Source organism: Geotrypetes seraphini, chromosome 13 (genome assembly GCF_902459505.1).
Source record: "Geotrypetes seraphini chromosome 13, aGeoSer1.1, whole genome shotgun sequence".
Taxonomy (NCBI): domain Eukaryota; kingdom Metazoa; phylum Chordata; class Amphibia; order Gymnophiona; family Dermophiidae; genus Geotrypetes; species Geotrypetes seraphini.
Window position 1 is genome coordinate 20,913,787 of NC_047096.1, and position 22,447 is coordinate 20,936,233.

Here is a 22,447-nt window from a genome sequence, read left to right on the forward strand (position 1 = left end):
GAAAAGTTCACTGGCGCAAGCAGCATCTTCCACCCTTGCTTAAACCGGCCTTGACTCCCTTCTGACGTTACTTCCTGGTCACAGAACCAGGATGTCATGTCAGAGGGGAGCCGAGGCCGGTGCAAGCAGGAGGAAAAAAAATGCTGCTCATGCCAGTGAACTTTTCAACAGGTAAGTGGCAGCAGCAGTAGTGACGGCGGCGGCAGGGGGACTTGAGCAGTGGGGAAGAGTAAAGGGCATCCCTAGTTTGGTGGGAATATGTAAGGATGCATCCTCCCAAACGAGATCAAGTGGTGCTATGATGCTCCCAAGCAGACAGCTGTAGGGGTGTTTCCTTCTTTACACCTGAAGGTTGGGCCTCTATGATGTCACTAAACCTGAACTATATTTCCAGCATGAACCAATGTCTGCAAGAAGAGAAAAAAGAAATCATCTTTCTGTTTATGTCTGGGTATGTACCAGAACTGTATTCTAGTCAAGGACATCCAACTCTGCCTACATGCTCAGCTTGTGTGAATCTTGGGGGAGGCATTGCTCCTGTGCTGTTCTTATCTAACGAAGGCGCATCTGTTTCACAGCCTGTATCGGACTTTACACAGAAAGGCTATTGATCCAAGTTCTGTTTCTGGATTGGTCCTGAGAGGTTATCTGATGAAACCTTATGAAAAGGTGCCTAATTAGTATTAGTCTATGCTGAGGTGTGAGGGAGCTTGCATCTTAACATAGTTGTTCTCTACACGCGTACCTTCTAATAATTAAGAACTGATAAGTTACCTCTTGTGACTCTCTCTGCCTGAGAGAGAGAAACCGGACTTTTATACAGATCTGGATTCCATCGCATAAAGGAAACTGTGCTGACAACCTAATTTACAGCTGTTCCAGTGACCGACGGACTTTTGTTCCTAATCAAGAGAATTCATATCTTCAGCCCCGAGTAGAAGACGACTTCCTTCTCCCTGATTCTGTGCCAAGGCCTAATCTGATGGTGAGAATAAGGAAATTATCTATAATCTCAGCTGGGATTAGATAGAATTCTATTGTCTTTGGGACAAGGGAAGTGAAGATCCTGGGGTGATAAGCTATTCTTAGTTTGCTGCTAATCAGGAATTATTATTATAAGGAATTATCTAATGTGTAATAATTAGTTGTACTCATTTATCTAGCAAGTGTTGTGTGATAATTATGTACTGAGTTTCATATATGTATTTGGATATTTTGTGAACAATAATTAGTTATTATTTACAGCTGGCTTATGAATTATATTTTTCTATTTCTCTAATAAAGTATTTCATATAGCCTTGGTCTCTGTTTCATGTAAGTAGGCAAAGATTGCTGAATCCGGAAAGGTGTTTATGGTGTGTCCTAGATATGAGATATGTACACGTTACTTTTTCATGTAGCACTACTTTATTACACCCAGAAATCTACTTACACAGCCGGTGTAAGAAGATTCATCATGGGCTGATTCAGCGCTGAACTGGCCGTGCTGAACCAACCGCGCTGAATCATCCTAGACCCTGCCTAGAAAAACGGCACCTGAATCTCAGCTATGGCGGTGCTTTACAACACCTAAGACCACTGTAGGCGTGACTAATACAGGAAGTGCCATTATGTGCTGTAAAGCGCCTCTGGAGCCGCGATTTATGTGAAAAGTAAGCGCCAGAAATGTTGGCCTTTAAAACCCTGGCCTACATTTCTGGCACCTCCCTTTCATGAAGCCACAATTCTAGAAACGATGCTATTGCACGATTGACACGTGATCAGCAGCCGTTTTTTTTAGGCACACGATTCAACAGCACCGTTTATAGAATCCGGCCCTAAGTGCATAATTACAGAATTGCCAGTTTGTTATAGTACTGCTTACCCATGTGAATGCTGGTATTCTATAAATTTAAGCACCCAAAAAGCCCTTAAATTAGGTGACATGTCATAGAATGAGGGGGAGAGCCTCTAAAATGATTCCAGCATTCAGTCACACTGATGAGCTGAAATCGTAGCTTTGTCACTGGTTATTTATTCCAACGCCCAACAGAGGCAGAACTACTGCACAAATAAGCAGGAAAGCAACACAAAGCAGATATGACATCACGGTACAAAAATATTCCAAAATGAATATTAATATACATATAAATACGTAAATATTAAAAATATCAATATCATATATATACAATATTGTATTTTATGTATGGTTTACATGCATGTTAATTATTTAATATTTTTGTACTGTTATATCAGTGTATTACCTGTTTTTTATGTTATTTCTTAATTATTTTTTTATTCTATAAATGTGCATGTATTTATGATATGTATTTTATTGCTAACTGGAGATGTATCCACTCTGACATTGTATGAAGGGTGGTTTATTAAGTCTGTTATAATATTAAACTTTTTGTTGCTTTCCTAATTATTTGATCCAGGCTAGTTTGATTTAGTTGCATATTATAAGGCTGCTCACTTGCTATAAACAGACAGGTGGGTGCCCTGTTATTTTCTGGTACTTGCACCTCTGTATTCCTGTCTACTGCTTCCATTCATTTTATCATTGCAGGTACTGACTCACCTGAGGTTTATGTCCCATGTTTGTATTGGGTTGCTGATTGGTTTTCTTTACTTGAACATTGGGAATGACGCTGGCAAAGTCTTCAACAACACTGGCTTCCTGTTCTTCTCCATGCTCTTCCTTATGTTTGCAGCCCTCATGCCAACTGTCCTCACCTGTAAGAATCTTCTCACTTCTCCAAGTTTCCAAGTTTATTTATAGTTTGATATACTGACCATCAACTTGTATCTGGTCGGTTTACAATGCTAAAAATTTAAGTAATAAAAAATTAAAATGTGGGGGAATGAGGACAGGACTATGCCAAAGACATTGCCAAAAATAGATACGAGAGGTGCTTGGGGAGGGGAAGATTAGAAATTTCATCAAAAAATAAAATTAAAGGGAGGGAGGTACGAGGGGAAGGGAAAATACAGAGAGGAAAGGGAAGTCGCTTCTTAAAAGCGGTTCTCATGGTTTGAATGAGGTGGTTGGAAAAGGAATCTTATCTGGTGTTTTGGTAGGCATCTTGAAATAGAAAGGTTTTGAGTTTGATTTTGAATTGTCAAGAGAATTTTCATGGCGTAGATGTGATGGCATAGCAGAAGCTGTGGCGGAGAAAATGGTGGTTCTGGTGTAGTAGAGTTCTTTAATCGGGGGAACGGTCAGTAAGTTCTGATCGGCTGATCTGAGGACTCTGGATGAAGCATAGGGAATGAGATGTTTGTCTAGAAAAGCAGGGGAGCAGATAAGTATAATTTTGAAAACGAGCAGAAGAATTATGTCACTACCATTTTTTTCTTTTTTGCAATAGTCCTTAGCCTGCGCTGGTTTCAGGAGGCCCTCTGTAGATTATGTATAAATAGGGTTCCCAGATTTATTCTTTAATTTAAAAAAAGCAGATGTGTGGCCCCGCCCTGTTTTGGCCCCTCCCCAACCCTGGCACCACACAAACCTCGTCTCTTCAGGGCTGTGTCTGGAGGGCCTCCGCATGGTGTGAAACGATGACATCACCTGCACATGTATGACATTGCGTCACATCGGCGCAGGCGCAGAGGCCCTCCAGGCACGGCCCCTAGCTCAACGCTTTTTCAAAACCGGGACAAACTGCTCAGTTTTGAAAACCCATCCGGACACCTGGATAGTCATCCAAAAAGAGGACATGTCTGAGTGAATCCGGACATCTGGTAACCCTATGTATAAAGCAGTGGTTCCCAAACCTGTCCTGGGGGACCCCCTGCCAGTCAGGTTTTCAAGATATCCCTAATGAATATGCATGAGAGAGATTTGCATATAATGGAAGTGACAGGTATTCAAATCTCTCTCATGCATATTCATTAGGGATATCCTGAAAACCTGACCGGCTGGGGGTCCCCCAGGACAGGTTTAGGAACCACTGGTATAAAGGGTCCCTGATAACTACACTCACTGGTGTTAGGAACCCTTCTGTATAATATATAAACGGACCCAGAGCAGGGTCTGAGGCAGGGGTGGGCAACTCCGGTCCTCGAGGGCCGGAATCCAGTCGGGTTTTCAGGATTTTTCCCAATGAATATGCGTTGAAAGCAGCGCATGCATATTCATTGGGGAAATCCTGAAAACCCGACTGGACTCCAGCCCTCGAGGACCGGAGTTGCCCACCCCTGGTCTAAGGAGTAGTGCAGAGATGGGCAGTTTTAGAATGGCTTAAAATGTGTCTCATTGCTGTGCGCTTACAGTTCCCTTGGAGATGCCTGTATTCCTGAGGGAGCACCTTAACTACTGGTACAGTCTGAAAGCGTACTACCTGGCTAAAACTACGGCTGATATACCTTTCCAGGTATGTGTAGAAGAGGAATGTCCTGACTGTTTTCAGACTGATGGAAATTGATGCTTCCTTACACCCCCTCCTCATGTTAATAACATGACACCACAGCATATAATTAATCTTCACCCTGTGCTAAGTCTTCTCACTGCAGGGCACTAGCTGTTGCCTTCGGCTACTGTGCGTTTCATTCCTTTGCAGGTTATCTGTCCCATGACCTACTGCAGTATCGTTTATTGGATGACAGGACAACCTCCGGAGGCCATGCGCTTCCTGCTGTTCTCTGCCCTTGCCATCTGTACAGCGCTTGTAGCTCAGTCCCTGGGTCTGCTGATCGGAGCAGCTTCAACCTCTGTACAGGTGAGTGAAGCGACAAAGGAACACTGCCCTTTGCTCCGGACATGGGAACCAGGAACTAGCACGGAGCATTAAGGAGAGAGCACAAATTAATTCATGGCAGGATGGTGCAAGACTGAACAGGGATGCAGGCAATTTATGCAGCACTACAGGGGAGCATTGGACAGTGTGTAAGTCAGTGAACTGCTGTGCAAAAAAGTGCAGAGTAGTTCACCGTGGGACAGTGTGAGAGACTGTAGAGCAGTTCAGAATAAGACGGTGTGTGAGAGGGTATAGAGCAGTGGCTCCCAACCCTGTCTTGGAGGACCACCAGCCAGTTGGGTTTTCGGGATAGCCCTAATGAATATGCATGAGAGAGATTTGCATATAATGGAGGTTACAGGCATGCAAATCTGCTCCATGCATATTCATTAGGGCTGTCCAGAAAATCTGACTTATTGGTGGCTCTCCAGGACAGGGTTGGGAACCACTGGTATAGAGCAAGCAGGGTAGGTCAGTGTGGGAAGTTGTAGAGCAGGTCAAGTTAGGATAGGGTTGCCAGATTTCCTCTTTAAAAAAAAGAGGGCATCTGTCCCTGCCCCATTCTGCCCCCCAGCCAAACCTCCTGTCATCAACGTGGACATCAACATGTGCATATATGATGTTGACATCCACGCATGCGCAGAGGGTCTCCAGACAAACTGCTGGGTTTTGGAAATCCCTCCGGGTACCCGGACAGTCCTCTAAAAAGAAGACATGCCCAAATTTTCATGGATGTTTGGTAACCCTAGGCTAGGACAGTGTGGGAGAGAGTATAAAGTAGGGGAAAGGGAAAAGAAGATACCAAGCCTCGAACTACAGTAGAGCAAACAACAAAAAGAGGCCCTGGAGATGTCGAATCCAACTAATGGTCCCGATGTCTTTTATTAATGATAATCACATAAAAATGTTAAAAACATACGGAGTCCAAGTTTTGGCGACAGTGTCGCCTTCCTCAGGGGACAATAGCGAACTAAAAAAATACATAAAAAGATATACATTTGGACAAATATATATTATAAACTATAAATTGTTTAATGCATTTAAAGAGTATACTTAATTGATTAAAGGCATTAAAACAGGAACAGATCAACCATATGATATAGGGCTCCTTTTACGAAGGTGCGCTAGCATTTTTAGTGCACACACCGGATTAGCGCGTGCTAGCCAAAAAACTACCGCCTGCTCAAGAGGAGGCGGTAGCGGCTAGTGCGTGCGGTATTTTAGCGTGCGCTATTCCGCACGTTAAGGCCCTAGCGCACCTTCGTAAAAGGAGCCCATAATGGACAAGATATATGCTACAATTAATATAGACTGCTCTGTGTAATAAATGCTTTCCAATTAAGTATAGCAAAGAAAACAATTAACTAATAAAAAAGAGGAATAACCAATGGACAATAAAAATAGACATAATAAATAAGACAATTTTGGAATAATGACAATGAATTAATACTGTTGTTTATTAAATCGATTAACGCTTAAAAAGCTTAAAAATGCACAATGAATTAACACATTAACTTAAACTGATGTGATTAATACATTTATATATTAAGCACTTGACATAATATTCTGAAAAATAACTAGAAAACAAACCTTAAGTAGATATATTAAACTCTTAATTAATAAATCATATAAGATTGATCAATTAAGAATTTTTTTTTAAAAACCCAGAATTTATGTATGTGCTTCAAATATAAAAGAGCCTAATTGATAATATGCACTAATTAAAAAAAACCTCATCAATAGACAAATACATAAGAAATATGTAATCAATGTGTGGAAAAAAGACATCAAACATGAATTGAACCCATCACATAGTGCATAAGTCATAATTGAACTAAAAAACATACAATGTCGTAAAAACACATATAGTAAAAAAACGATTTAATACAGTGTTCGGACCTGGAAATTGGTACGACAAGTGAGGTGATTAAAGTTTCAGACGATGCTAAGTTATTCAGAGTAACGAAGACGCAGGAGGATTGCGAAGACCTGCAACGGGACATAAACATGCTCGAGAAATGGGCCACGACATGGCTAAAGAGGTTTAACGTGGATAAGTGTAAGGTGATGTATGTCGGTAACAAAAATCGTATGCACGAATACAGGATGTCCAGTGCAGTACTCGGAGAGACCCCCCAGGAAAGAGACTTGGGAGTACTGGTCAACAAGTCAATGAAGCCGTCCTCGCACTGTGTGGCGGCGGCGAAAAGGGCGAACAGAATGCTAGGAATGGTTAAGAAGGGGATCACAAACAGATCGGAGAAGGTTATCATGCCGCTGTATCGGGCCATGATACGCCCTCACCTGGAATACTGCGTCCAGCACTGGTCGCCGTATATGAAGAAGGGCACGGTACTACTCGAAAGGGTCCAGAGAAGAGCAACTAAAATGGTTAAGGGGCTGGATAAGTTGCCATACAGCGAAAGATTAGAGAAACTGGGCCTCTTCTCCTTTGAAAAAGTGGAGACTGAGAGGGGACATGATTAAACATTCATGATACTGAAGGGAATAGACTTAGTAGATAAAGACAGGTTGTTCACCCTCTCCAAGGTAGGGAGAATGAAAGGGCACTCTCTAAAGTTAAAAGGGGATAGATTCCGTACAAACATAAGGAAGTTCTTCTTCACCCAGAGAGTGGTGGAAAGCTGGAACGCTCTTCCGGAGTCTGTTATAGGGGAAAACACCCTTCAGGGATTCAAGACAAGGTTGGATAAGTTCCTACTGGAACAGAACATAAAAAGGTACTGAAGAGAATAGACTTAGTAGATAAAGACAGGTTGTTCACCCTCTCCAAGGTAGGGAGAAAGAAAGGGCACTCTCTAAAGTTAAAAGGGGATAGATTCCGTACAAACGTAAGGAAGTTCTTCCTCACCCAAAGAGTGGTAGAAAACTAGAACGCTCTTCCGGAGGCTGTTATAGGGGAAAACACCCTCCAGGGATTCAAGACAAAATTAGACATGTTCCTGCTGAACCCGAATGTATGCAGGTAAGGCTAGTCTCAGGGCACTGGTCTTTGACCTAAGGGCCGCCCCATGAGCAGACTGCAAATCTACCAATTGTACAGCCATCTATAATAGCCTTTTATCTTTCTGTCTTTCTTCTTATTCTGAGCCTCAGCCCCACCACTCCTCCAGCAGCGGTAATTATGTTCACTAGTTATATCCCAATAATCAAGAGACTATGTGGATGATGCACCGTACATAAAAACCAAAAACGATATACTTTAGCATTAATCAACTTTGGTTTGTTTGCACATGCCAAGGTTAATTGAAATGGTGGAGTGGTGGGGCTGAGGCTCAGAATAAGAAGAAAGACAGAAAGATAAAAGGCTAGCTATTATAGTTGGCTGCACAATTGGTAGATATTTAGAGGGGTTTTTGAGAAGATTGTGAAATAACTGCCTCTAAGAAAGTGGGGAAGTGGAACAGAAGGTTAATTGAAAAGCATAACATTAAAATGTTAATCGCACTTGTGCCAATTAATATGTGCTGGAAGCTAGTTCCCATTAAACTTATTTATCATATGATTTACTATCACCAATTGAACAATTCAAATATCTACTTAAAATGTATGCGATTTCTTAATAGGCTGCTCTCCTATATGGTATGAATGTGTACACATCATATGATCTTTGAACCAAACAAACTAGACAGACTATATTGGTTAAGGCAGTGGTTCCCAACCCTGTCCTGGAGGACCACCAGGCCAATCGGGTTTTCAGGCTAGCCTAATGAATATGCATGGAGCAGATTTGCATGCCTGTCACTTCCATTATATGCAAATCTCTCTCATGCATATTCATTAGGGCTAGCCTGAAAACCCGATTGGCCTGGTGGTCCTCCAGGACTGGGTTGGGAACCACTGGGTTAAGGGAATAACTTCAATAAGCCGCCTGCAATGCCGATTTTTTTTTTTTTTAAACACAAGAGCATATGCAGAGTTAAGAACAATTCTACTTGCAAGTATGCCAAATCACCTGAAGGGATCGGAGTTGGTCAGGATAGGACAGTGTGGGAGAGCATAGAGCAAGCAGGATAGGATAGTGTGTCAGGGAGCAGAGGTAGGGTTACCAGGTGCCAGATTTACCTGGACATGCCCTCTTTTTAGAGCAGTGGTTCCCAACCCTGTCCTGGAGGTCCACCAGGCCAATCGGGTTTTCAGGCTAGCCCTAATGAATATGCATGGAGCAGATTTGCATGCCTGTCTCTTCCACTATATGAAAATTTCTCTCATGCTTATTCATTAGGGCTAGCCTGAAAACCCAATAAGCCTGGTGGTCCTCCAGGAAAGGGTTGGGAACCACTGTCCGGGTGTCTGGATGGATTTTGAAAACCCAGTAGTATGTCGAGGGTTTGGAAGGCCCCAGCTCTGCCAAAACCCTGGACAGTCTCCGAGCATGCGTGGATATGATGCAATGATGTCACCCTCATGGATGCATGGGTGTAATGTCATCGCAGTGCATCCACATATGCTCAGAGGCCCTCCAGATACAGCCTCGAACTCAGGTAAGGAGAGAAGAAGAGGTTTGGGGCTGGGGTGGGGCTACGTATCCTCTTTGTTTACTACTACAAATATGGTAACCCTATGTAGAGCAGGTTGGGATAGGACAGCATGGAAGGGTGCAGAACAGAGCAGAGTAGGACAGTGTAAGAGTGTGTGGAGCAGGGCAGGATAAGACAATGTGAAATGGTGTAGAGTAATGGAATAAAGAAGACTGCAGAGAGCTGGGAGGAGCCTAGAACTTTCCCAGAAAGTTCTGAAGAATGCAGGCGAAATATTAGATGAACTAATAGTGTTTTAATACCTTCTTCTCATATTCACATTTTATATGTTACCTGATTTTAATTATTTGCGAACCGAGTCGAGCTCTACCACGAGATGACCCAGTATATAAACTGAAGATTAGACCAGACTAGACTAGACTAGACTAGATGCAGTTGCACCTAAAGCTCTGCTCATTCTTCCCCTCTCCCCATTCTTTCGTCCTTTCATTGTCCTTGTGTTTTATAGCTATTAAGGTGGTCCTGGGCCTGGTAGTAGCTGTGACAGTCATAGGGTTACCAGACGTCTGGATTTCCCACGACCTGTCCTCCTTTTCGAGGACATGTCCGGAGGTCCAGGATGGCTTTTCAAAACTCATCACTTTGTCCGGGTTTTGAAAAACTTCCATCTAGCAGCGATGTTGGGACGGCATTTGCGCATGCACGAATGCAATGCGGTGATGTCATGCGCATGCGTGTGATGTCATCGCGTTACACCAGCACATGTGCAGATGCCCTCCCGACAAGTGAACAGGGTGTGGGGGCATGACTGGGGGCAGAATGGGGTATGACTCAGGCAGGCCTGGGGGTGCAGCCATGGGTCCAGATTTTCGTTCCGTAAAATCTGGTAAACCCAGGAAATGTAGACTCTGAGCCAGCCCAAGCCCACAGGCCCTGACAGTTTTGTCTGCTTTGAGGGAGATCTGTGCTCTTTCTGTCCTACTTGTCCCATCCTTTGTTACATCACTGAGGTTAGGACCATGGAGGAGAGCTTAGGAGAAAACAGGATGAAGTCATGCCAGGCTGTAGTGAAACAGAGGGCCTGCAGAGATGTTTTATTCTGTCAACCTTTCAGAACTGCTTCTGTGTTCTAGGTGGCAACATTTGTGGGGCCAGTTACTGCCATTCCTGTTCTTCTTTTCTCGGGATTTTTTGTCAGCTTCAAAACCATCCCTTTTTATCTGCAGTGGAGTTCCTATGTCTCATATGTCAGGTCAGTAATGTGTTAACCCTTCCCAGTCAGTCATAAGGATTAGGGACTCACACTCGGTACTGGGTCTGCATTCCTGACTCGCTCTTCCTTTTCCCCCTGAGGAGGAAGGGAGGGGAGGGATGTGTGGAGGGATATATTTTCATGTGCAATGCATAGGTTGATATATCTTTTTATTATTATTATGTTACAATAAACCCATAGAATTTTATGTTGCTGTTCCAGCAAAAAACCCTTAAGAAAGAATCTGGCACAATGCATATTTCTTTCATATCCATAATATAAACTGAAACAGAAATTTTTAAATTTATGTTCCTTTGGGGCTTAATCCCCTCGGCACCTCTTTTAGTTTTCTTCTTTCCTCTCCTCCTCAAAGCACCTTGTTGACACCTTCTCATTGTCCATAAGTGAGCTCCGAATGGTTAACTTGGTCAACATCTTCTCCCAATTTGTACCTGTTGGGTATTCACTTTTCTAAAAACCAGATTTTTGCTGGTTGGCACCAAGTCTTTCCAGCTGGGCAATACAGGGGTGAATTGGAAGTTTCCAAAAAAACACTCCAGCCACAAAACAATCAAAATTACTTCCATGTCTTTTCCCACAAGGAACAAGAGCCTGCAAGAACAGAGACTTTCTTCAAGATCATGCTCAACCTCAGTTCTTTTTCTATATGAAAGAACTGGTGCAACAAAATTCTTTCCAAACTAAAAGAACAGTTGATGAGAAACAAGCTCACTAGCCCCTGGATGTGAGTCTGCAGCTATTGGTTGACTGAATACCCAGGACAGTAAATCCCAAACCTGTCCTGTGAACTCCCAGTGGGCTTATAAGAATGACCATAATGCATATGTACGAGAGAGATTTGTATGCCTATATTTACTTGCAGTGGCATAGTAAGGGGGAGGGAGGGGAGGGGCATCACTCCTCCTCTCTGCACACCCCGTCTCTTCCCACTCCTCCCCTCGTCACGCGCATGACCCCCCTCCCCCTCTCTCATGTCTCGTGTTCACCGCCACGAGCAACAACTTTAATGGGCTTCTCACAATTGCATCAGCTCTCACGCTGACATCACTTCCGGGTGCCGTGGAGAGGAAGTGACATCAGTGGGAGAGTCGATGGGATCGCGAGGAGCACATTGAAATTTTTGCTCGCGGCAGTGAACAACTCGAGGTACGAGGGGAAGAGGGCGCACAGCAGGGGAGGGATCGGGGAAGGGAGGGGCGGAGATAAAGGGCAGGGGAGGGGCGCCTCTCACCTTCACTGCATCACTGTTTCCTTGATATAGATCAGGGGTGTCAAAGTCCCTCCTCGAGGGCCAGAATCCAGTCGGGTTTTCAGAATTTCCCCAATGAATATGCATGAGATCTATTAGCAAACAATGAAAGCAGTGCTTGCAAATAGATCTCGTGCATAGTCATTGGTGAAATCCTGAAAACCCGACTGGATTGCGGCCCTCGAGGAGGGACTTTAACACCCCTGATATAGATGGTCTCATGGCCAATTGAGCCCATTTTTCCCCACCCTTTGAAATATCCAGTAAATATCAGTGGCTTGATGCACTAGATCTAAAAAGCCACAAATCTGCAAAATTGAGGGTTAGCCCACCTGTCTGTAAGACCATCCTTATGTATGAGCTTGTGTTAAAGGGGCCCAGATTAGATCATCCCAAAAGCTGCTTCTGCAGACATATCTGGTTTCTGTCACCAGCAAAAGGCACTGATCTTCAACGACTCATGTTTTATGACAGAAGACGTGAACTCTGGGTCCATTGGTAAAGGGATGGCTGAGGCTTTACTTTCAGTAACGCTGTGTATTGGATGTTGCAGGTATGGCTTTGAAGGCGTTATCCTTACCATCTATGGCATGGATCGAAAGCTTTTGGAATGTAAAGAAGACTTCTGTCATTTCCAGAATCCACATCAAATCCTTCAAGAATTGGACGTGGAGGATGCCAAACTGTACTTGGACTTCATTGTACTGGGAATTTTTTTTGTTGCTCTGAGGCTCCTGGTATACCTGGTTCTCAAGTACAAGGTGAAAGCGGAGAGATAGACATTCCCTGCAGACCTGTGGAGGCAGCAGATGTGCAGAGTGCCACAGACGGTTGCATGGATCTGCTTTTCCATGAAGTGACTCATGGACCAAAGAGGGAGAGAGTCCGTGCTCTGTGCTCACTTAGAAAGAGCCTCCCTGTCTCGGACCCTTCTAAAAGAACCTTATAAATTGCTATTTATGCCAGTCAGCAGTTTTTAATGTGTCGCATATTCTCCCAGAACTGTTTGTTTCACATAGATTGGATGTTCAGGGTTTTTTTTTTTTTTTGAAGGGGGGGGGGAGAAAGTGTTCAGCAGCTCTACCCTCAACTACTGCCCAAGTTACCCTTCAGACTGGACCTGCAGGGTGTCATGCCTGCTGTCACTGCTGCTGCACTGAATCCCTCGCACTGCCTTGGTTCTGCCCTTTTTGGAGATAGTACTAGCTCACTCAGGTACTGCAGAAGGAACAGTTACTCCATTTGTGCTGGGTGCCCTGCAGTTCTCCGTTCACCTGCTTGATGACTTTTTAGCATGTGTAGATTTATTGTGAAAAAAAACCAACAACAAAATAAGCTTAATTTTCACACCAGGCATTAGATGCCAGTAGTATGGCTAGCTCCAAAATGCCATCTTCTAATTACCCAGTTTGGCAAAAAGTGTTTGCTGAGAATGACGATGAGCAGTACAGGTTCAGGAGATTATAGGCCTGGGGCGGTGTTTTAGAACAGTGGTTCTCAAACCGATCCTCGAAGACCCTAATCAAGTTGGGTTATGTGACTGTCTGCAATGACGGTAGATCAGAGAGATTTACATGCACTGCCACCATTCCATGCAAATGCCTTTCATGCATATTCATTGTGGATGTCCTGAAAACATAAATGGATGGGGGGGGTCTCCCAAGACAAGTTTGGGAACCACGAGTCTTAAATGGAGGTGGAACAGTGTTCTGGGAAGTTTACAGATATGGTATGTTTTCCAATCTTCAGGGACTATATGCCATCCTATTTGCACTCTGGCTAAGATTGCACAAAGAAGTAGGGAGGTGGGTGAGGATGTGAATTGCTTTCAAAATCCAGTAAGCCTAAATTAGGTGTGTTAGAGCTTGTTAGTTGATTATGCTGCCCCTGTTTGTATCTCTCATAACACCTGTTTTGTTTGAAGAGCCCAAGCTCTGCTCCTCAACCCCACCCTCCAGCTTCACTTCAACCCTGTCCCCCACTCCTTGTCTATCCCTAGTCCTTGGGTTAACCTCTGAAACCCCATTTCCTATCCCTAGCACCCAGGCCTCTTCTTACACCTTCCCTCAGCATTAGACCCCTTCTGCCAACTCCACCATCTGTCAGCATCTCCCCTCTGTGCTCATAGCCCTTCCCCTCTGTCCAGCATAACCCTGTGTCCATATCTCCCCCTTGGTGTCTAGCATCAATTCTCTGTGTCCCTAGTCCTCTTCATGTCCAGCTTCTCCCCTTCCTCCCATACCACACTGCCTCCCCTTACCCTCCAGGGCCAATATCTCTCTTCCTTCCCTCCTGTCCCACTCCACCCTCTCCAGGCCAGTATCTCTTCCTCTCTCTTTCCTCCCTCCTGCTCACTTCCCAGCATATGACCTCTCTTCCTCGTTCTCCTTTCCCCAGAGGTTCTGTCATCACTACTAAATACCCCCCCGGTGGTCCTTTAAACTTTTATTCTGGCAGCCACTTTGTTTCTGCCTGACCTAAGGCTTTCCCTGTACCACATCCTGCCCCACTATAAACAGAAAATTGTAGTAGAAAAGACAGGACACAGTAGAGTGAAAGCTCTAGGCCAGTCAAAAATAGAGTGCCTTTAGAGTGAGAATAATAATAATAGTAGCTTTATTTATATCCCATCGTACCTATTCAGATCAAGACAGTATACAGTAAAGTAAAAATACAGTATGGATACCGAAGGTATTGTGGCAAATGAAGATTGTGGTTTGGGGGGGGGGGGGGAGAAAGGAGGGAGGGTGCGCAGGTAGTAGGGGCTGCATGTTGGGAATGTAGGTGGGATGGATGGGTTTCGATGGATCAGATAAACTTGTTGAATAAGTAGGATTTCAGAGATTTTCTGAAAGATTAGTATGATGGAGAATTCAAGAGGAGGGCGCTTAATGTGTTGTTCCAGATGCCTGCCTGGAATAATAGTATCCTATCAAATAATTTTTTTGTATCGACATCCCTTAGGGGTGGGGAATGAGAATAGAAGAGTATTGCGGGAGGGGAGGGGATGGTCCTGAAGAACGAAGTGCTTCATGAGGTAGGTGGGCGAGGTGCCGAATTTGAAGATGATTCTGGCTTCGAATGGTAGCCAGTGCAGTTTTCTGAAGTATGGAGAGATGTGGTTTGATTTTTTTAGGCCGAAGATTAGTATTACTGCTGTGTTTTGGATCGCTCATAGTCTCTTAATGGTTTTTTTGTGGGATCCTAAGTAGATAATGTTGCAGTAGTCCAGTGATCTTAGGATTAGAGATTGGATTAGTAGCCTAAATGCGGCAAACTCAAAGTAAGGTTTTAGCGTTCGTAATTTCCATGGTAGGCAAAAGCATTTATTGATCAGGATGTTGGTATGGGCGTCAAGGGTGAGTTGTTGGTCGATGGTGACACCAAGAATTTTTATGGTAGGGTGGATTGGGAAGATGCTGCTGTTTAGGTTGATTGAAGAGTCGATGGTTTTGTTTGACGGGGTTGCCATAAAGAATTTGGTTTTATCTGGGTTTAGTTTGTTTGAAGTTTTTTGTCCATTGAGATACCTGGTTGATGATTGAAGATGAAGGATCTGGTTTCGGTTGATAGGGTGGAGATGGGGATGATGATTGTGATGTCGTCTGCGTAAATGTAAGATTTGATGTTCAGCTTTGACAGTGCTTGGCCTGGAGAGGACTTATATATATGTTGAAGAGAGTGGGGCAGAGAGGGAAACCTTGCGGGACACCACAGGGGTTGACCCATGATTGTGAATAGGATTGGTCACTGATGACTTGATAAGATCTGTTTTTCAGGAAGCCCTCGAACCAGTTTAGAACTTGCCCGTAATTCCGATAGCATCCAGACAGTTAAGTAGGATTTCTTAGTCCATGTCAAAGGCATTACTCAGGTCAAATTAGAGAATTAGTACTTGGCTCCCTGCACTAAGTATGTGAGAAATGTGATCCATGATGGAGGCTAGTGCGGTTTCAGTGCTGTGGTGTTATTGGCATTCATGTAGTGTAGAGAATTTATCCAGATAGTTTGTTAGGGCAGTGCTGATCAGGCCTTCCATCAGTTTGGTGAAGAAGGGGATGTTGGCCAGCCTGAGGGAAGGGAAAGAACGGCATACCAGACTAGGGGGGGGACAGGAATATTTTTGTGGAGCTAGGGTCCAGGTGTCACACACCCTGCCTCCATTCTGACAGACTTCAGACAAGTTAATTTCAGAACATCACGCTCTATATTTATACCTCCTATACTTCTTCTGTCCCCCATTACCTTCTAAGATCTCCCCCACCCCAAGTACTCTTCTTTCTTTTCCTAGTCCAACCATTTCCTCTCCACCCTCCATCTGTCTTTCTATGTTCTCTCTCTTTCGCCATACCCAGCTGTTCTCTTTTACTATTTCAGAAATTGCACCTACTTTCCTGCCAGTGGCAGTTGAGTCATATCTGAATTGCACATTCACAAAATAAAATTTTATTTTTTCCAATTATCAACAAAATATTTTAAAACATTTTGGGGTTCCTATATGTAGCATTTGCACTCTTCAGGACCTCATTCTGAATAGCTGTGGTGGAGGCAGCTTGACATGGGTTTGCAAGGTTGATGCTCTGTTCCTGTACAAGCATTGCATTTCCAGAAAGCTCTGTTCCCACTGAATACTGAACAGATTCCTACCAAGACTCTATATCTGTTGGTTTGGGTTTCTTTGTAGCGTGATAAATCTTTTAGCAGTCTGTTACAAAAGCATATAAGATACAAGAAGAGGTAGAAAGAGTACACTGAGTGATTATACAATAAAGATCAAGTGAATAGTTTCAACTTTAGAACCACTGGTGATGAAAGATATCGAAACAACATTGAAAGCTTGATTAAAGAACAAAGCATCCAGCACTGATGGCATTCTCACTGAAGTATTAAGGTAATCAGATGCAGTTGAAACAATACAAGACTGTCGGGAAACTTGGAAGATAATGTAATGGATGACTGACCAGAAAACATCTGAAGAAAGGAGATTTGACTATGAAAATGATCCCACACTCGCTCTGATCACATACTCGTCAGAAAGATTCTACTCAAGATCATTCAGTGGAGACTACAACCATATGTGGAACAAGAACTGCCTGAAATTCAAGCAGAATTCAGGAAAGAGTGAGGAACGAGAGGGATCCCTGAAACGATGAAAGAATACCAAAAGGATATCCATATGTGTGCCATTGCCTAAAGCAAGGCTTTTGATTGTGTAAATCATTAAAAAAATATTGGGCCGCATTAAAAAACATGGGGATACCAAAACACCTGCTAGTTCTCATGCACAAACTTTGCATTGATCAAGAAGCAACCATTCAAATGGAACAAGGAGAAACGGGATGGTTCAAAATATGCAAAAATGTACAATAAGGCTGCATAATTTCCCCTTACCAGTTCATTCCCTGTGCAGAATAAATTATCAGAGAAGCAGGACCGTATGAAGAAAAATTGGTAGAAGACTCGTCACCAGCCTTTGCTATTTTAGTGATAACATGTTGATGACTGAAAGTGAAGATCTGACACCTCTGATTATGAAGATCAAAGAACAAAGGGTTGGATTCTGCTGAAAGTGCCAGTATCAGCTGATGCCTCCCAAACTGGTGTTGGTCATGTGTCAATCATGTGCTGGCATCGGTTGCAGAATCACAGCCATGTGTAAAGTAGACACCAGAAATGTAGGCCAGGGTTTCACTGGGCTGCATTTCTGGCACTTACTTTACACAAGAATTGTGCAAGCTATGCCCATGTTGACTGTAGTTGCTAGTAGGCACCTCTGTGGACGAGACATTGGTGGCTTATTCTGCAGGCACCAGCAGATACCTATATTTTTTTTTAATTGGTTTTTAAATGATATGGTCAATTGCCGTGTCATTAATCGCCAATTAAACCAAGTAAGTGGCCATAGTCTCAAAATGGGCTTATTACACCTTAATGTGAAGAAGAGAAAGATCCTGACAACTGGTAAAATCAATCATTTCATCCTTGATGGAGATGTAACAGAAATAGAAAACTTTAGTGTGCTTAGCTCAACCAGCAGTTAAGAACTCCAACGATATATTGTTCATAGCAGAATTGGTTCTGAAGGATCTAGACAAGATTTTCAAGTGCATAGCTGTATCTCTGCATACAAAGATTCAACTTGTGTAAGCCATGGTATTTTCTATAATGTCAAGTGGATGTGAAAGTTGGACGGTGCTGAAACAAGACAGGAAGCAAATCAATGCCTTGGAATTATGATGCCTGAAGATCAAATTAATCAATATTGGAGGAAATCATACCTAAGATTTTGACTTTTAGTTCAGACACATCAAGCACAGAGAAAGCTCAATCAAAAGTGACATCATGCTTAGCAAGCCTGAAGACCAGTGCAAAAGAAGACCAAGCAATCTGCCTAAGAACGGAAAACAGTTCACAGTAACTATCCAGAAGGTCACTATAAGTGAGCACTGACTTGATGACACTTAACAATAATATAAGAATTATCCCCATATGTTGCTATGAGATTTCCATCTCACATCATCAAGGAGTGATGTATCGTATATATCACTCTACTTCAGATGATGTGAGATATATACTTTCAAAATCCCATATGCTATACCAGCTACAGATAATTTGTTGGCCCAATAACATGTATCATCCTACAGAAAAAAAACCCCATATTTTTACAGCGGTGGTACTGGCAAGTTAGGTTTACAGCACGTCTCCTAAATAGTATGCATGAGATTTGCCTGCACTGTTTCCAATGATGTATATACAGCTCATGAATATTAATTAGGGATAGCCTCAAAGTTCATCTCTTTAGAACAAGGGTGTCAAAGCCCCTCGAGGGCTGCAATCCATTCGGGTTTTCAGGATTTCCCCAATGAATATGCATGAGATCTATTTGCATGCACAGCTTTCATTGTATGCTAATAGATCTCATGCATATTCATTGGGGAAATCCTGAAAACCTGACTGGATTGCAGCCCCCGAGGAGGGATTTTGACATCCCTGCTCTAGAGGCAGAGCGTAATGGAGCCCAAGGACTGGTTTGAGTGTCACTAGTCTCTGGGGCTGAAATTAGAAAGCTGACTGGAAAAATGTAATTTAAAAAAGGCCCAGTCTTTTCTGCTCAAACATTGCTGGAAGAGCCTTGTTTTGTTCTGAAGGGCTCTTGTTCTCCTGGGGGAGTTTTGAGGGTACTGCAAATAACTGATAAAGGAATGGATTGTTATGGAGGTGCTCTGCATTGGGTCTATCCCATAAGCAAAGTCCATGTATATCTCGAGAGAACATCTAGTCAAGATTTATGGGACAGAAAACAATTTGAAGTAAAGTGAGATCATTTGGTCCAGCCACCAGTGATTTCACATTGCAAGACATATGCAAAATGAGATATGTGGCTTGAGAAACCAGACTTCATTGCAGTGTGTTAGGTCAACAATGTAAGGAGAATGAATAGGTCTACAAATTTTTCTCTGTGAAACTCATAATAATGCAACAGGATTACTCATCTCTCTTTTTCTGATGCCGTGAAAGTCTAAGGAAGGAAGTGATGTGCTCCTCTGCTGCCAGTTCTCTCACACCATGCAATAAGGGGTCAAGTTTTACCCCAGGACTAGGGGCACAGGATGCTGGAGCTGCAGTTTCTGTAAAAGCAACAGAAAATGTTGGTAGAAAAAGCCCATCTAGTCTATCGACTTCATCCCTTTGTAATACCATAGACTTCTGGCTATCCTGTTGCTTCTTTACAGAAAAGCAGACAGTCCATCCTCAAAGCAAATGACTGTTCAGTATGCTATTCCCAAAGCTATTTTTATACTCAAGCTTCAGTTGTGTTATTGTATCTATTGATCCACAAATGTGCTTAGTGTTCATCTTTGCTGCACGGGGGTCTGTCTCCTGCAGGGACCTCCAAAAGAGCCACAGTTTAAATACTGGAAATGCAGTAGCAGACTTCCGTGCAGCTTAGAAGGAACACTGCAAGGGTTACACTCCTATTTGACTATTCATTTGTAGACAGATGGATAGAAAAGACTGTGATATCTTTGTGTGCCCATAGGCATGTGTTCTAGTCCCATTTATTCATCCATCAATAAACAAGTCTCACAAGAATGCCAAGGACATGTCTATCCATCGGTATATATATATATATATATTTAGCCTTTAATTGAGGTGCTATACTTCCCTTTGTCCATTCACTTGATATCATCCATCCATTAACTCTTCTCTATTCATCCATTGTTATAAATGTGGTAGACTCCCATCTGCCCAAGCTGATTTTGATTTTTCCTGTCCTCTTTCCCCACGTCTCAAATGTTGAGAAGTCACCAACTTACGAATGTTAGCAGTGTCTTTGGTTCCTGAAGTACTGGTGCTACCTGTTAGATGAAGATTCATGACTAATAAAACCCCTTTCTACAGTATGGAGGTATAGGCTTCAAGTGTCCATGTGCATCATTCGGTTTCTATATATGTGTGTCACCGACCTGTATGCATTCAAGTGATGTTTCTGTGTGCAAATTGTTTACACTGCACCAGCTTTCAATAGGACTTACATAATTAACAGTCGCTGCCAACCATATAAATTGTTGCTCAAAACATCACCGCAGCCAATACCTAGTTGTTGGCTATAGAAATTTAAATTGAACATTTTAACCTGAGCAGTATTTGGGATGGGTCAATGGCAGAGGAAAAAGTTATACAGAAGGCAGAGAAATACAACCACTATCCACAGAACTTACACATTCATGTTTGAATGCATGAATAAACAGGTAAAACAGCTTTTTAAGGGGGGGGGGGGATTTATCAAAGGACGCTAAGAGTTTGCTGCCAAAGCCCTTAAAAAAACTGACTCCATAAATCACGCAGGCGTGCAATGTATTACCCAAAAGCAGACAATATTTTATTTAAACAAAGAATAAAAATGTAACAGCAAGAGCAGGTTAAAAAATGTATTGTCTCAATTGGTATACAATGGAGGGATTGGTACAGGTAGAGGCCAAGGCAAAAAATTATCTAGCTGTAAGTAATCATCCCTAGCTTACACAAAGGCATGCACTGATTTTTATAACCTCTCATGGGTACACACTTTACGCATGCTAATCAAGATGTGTCTTAATGTTTTGCAAAAAATGCTACTATGCCCTGTCCTATCATATCCTGGTAACCATAGCTTTGCCTTTGCTTATCCATAAATGACCAATCCGTACACAATTCCGCAGTCATTTCTGTCATTCTGTCTTTTCCTTATTTGGCAAACTCAAGTTGTTGTTTTTTTGTGTTAGCTGGTGCCAGGTCTCCAGCCTAGGTAAAAAGTTCAGTACATTCTCTGTAACAGGGACCATATATCTTCTTGCTCATATGATTCACGTTCAAATACATGACAGGCTTGTATTCTTCCAGCAAAGCCTTACTCTTTTGGAGATCCCTGCAGAACCTTAAGCAGGTTGAAAATGAAATGCAGGGCAGGCCTGCATATAATCTTGACATCAGACAGTTAATAAGAGTTCCATTTCATGTGGGACCGAGGGCCCTTGGGGAACAAATGCCCTTCCTCAGCGCTAAGCTCGTTAGAATGCACAATCGCATTAGTGCATGCTAACTGCTTAAGATGCCTATAAGAATATAATGGGCAAGTGCTTTATCCATACAAACAAACATGACAAACGGATGGACAAAGGGGACCCCATAGACATCATATACTTAGACTTCCAAAAAGCCTTTGACAAGATACCCCATGAACGCCTACTTCGGAAACTGAAGAACCATGGGGTGGAAGGAGACGTACACAGATGGATCAGGAATTGTTTGGCGGGTAGGAAGCAGAGGGTAGAGTGAAGGCCACTACTCGGACTGGAGGAGGGTCACGAGTGGTGTTCCGCAGGGGTCGGTGCTCGGACCGCTGCTATTCAATGTATTTATAAACAATCTAGAAACAGGGACGAAGTGTGAAGTAATAAAATTTGAAGACGACACCAAACTATTTAATGGGGCTAGGACTATAGAGGACTGCGAAGATTTACAAAGGGACCTGAAAAAACTAGGGGAGTGGGCGACGAGATGGCAGATGAAGTTCAATGTAGAGAAATGTAAAGTCTTGCATGTAGGAAACAGAAATCCGAGGTACAGCTACACGATGGGAGGGCTGGTAATGGGAGAAAGTAGCCTAGAGAAGGACTTGGGGGTACTGGTAGACAAGACAATGAAACCATCGGTACAGTGCGTAGCAGCCTCTAAGAAGACAAACAGAATGCTAGGTATTATCAAGAAAGGTATTACAGCCAGAATGAAAGAAATTATCCTGCCGTTGTATCGGGCGATGGTGCACCCGCATCTGGAGTACTGCGTCCAATATTGGTCGCCGTACCTTAAGGATATGGCAATACTCGAGAGGGTTCAGAAAAGAGCGATGAGATTGATAAAAGGTATGGAAAACCTTTCATATGCTGAAAGATTGGAGAAACTAGGGCTTTTTTCCCTGGAAAAGCAGAGGCTTAGAGGGGACATGATAGAGACTTACAAGATCATGAAGGGCATAGAGAAAGTGGAGAGGGGCAGATTCTTCAAACTTTTGAAGACTACATGAATGAGAGGACATTCGGATAAATTAAGAGGAGACAGATTCAGAACCAATGCTAGGAAGTTCTTCACCCAGAGGGTAGTGGACACCTGGAATGTGCTTCCAGAGGGCGTGGTAGAACAAAGTACGGTATTGGGTTTCAAG

General features: G+C 43.0%; 1 protein-coding gene across 2 annotated transcripts in view; it reads left to right on the plus strand.

The window, feature by feature from the left end:
- Positions 1 to 16,204, plus strand: part of ABCG4 (ATP binding cassette subfamily G member 4) — a 131,470-nt gene extending 115,266 nt beyond the window's left edge. The window contains exons 12-16 of one of the 2 annotated variants that reach the window (XM_033918125.1): positions 2,549 to 2,717; positions 4,255 to 4,355; positions 4,542 to 4,700; positions 10,354 to 10,472; positions 12,296 to 16,204. In XM_033918125.1, coding sequence (XP_033774016.1) covers positions 2,549 to 2,717; positions 4,255 to 4,355; positions 4,542 to 4,700; positions 10,354 to 10,472; positions 12,296 to 12,521 — 774 coding nt within the window. In that variant the 3' untranslated portion in view covers positions 12,522 to 16,204. The remainder of the gene's footprint in view (positions 1 to 2,548; positions 2,718 to 4,254; positions 4,356 to 4,541; positions 4,701 to 10,353; positions 10,473 to 12,295) is intronic. The other variant, XM_033918126.1, reaches the window with a different exon arrangement.
- Positions 16,205 to 22,447: the final 6,243 nt, after the last annotated feature.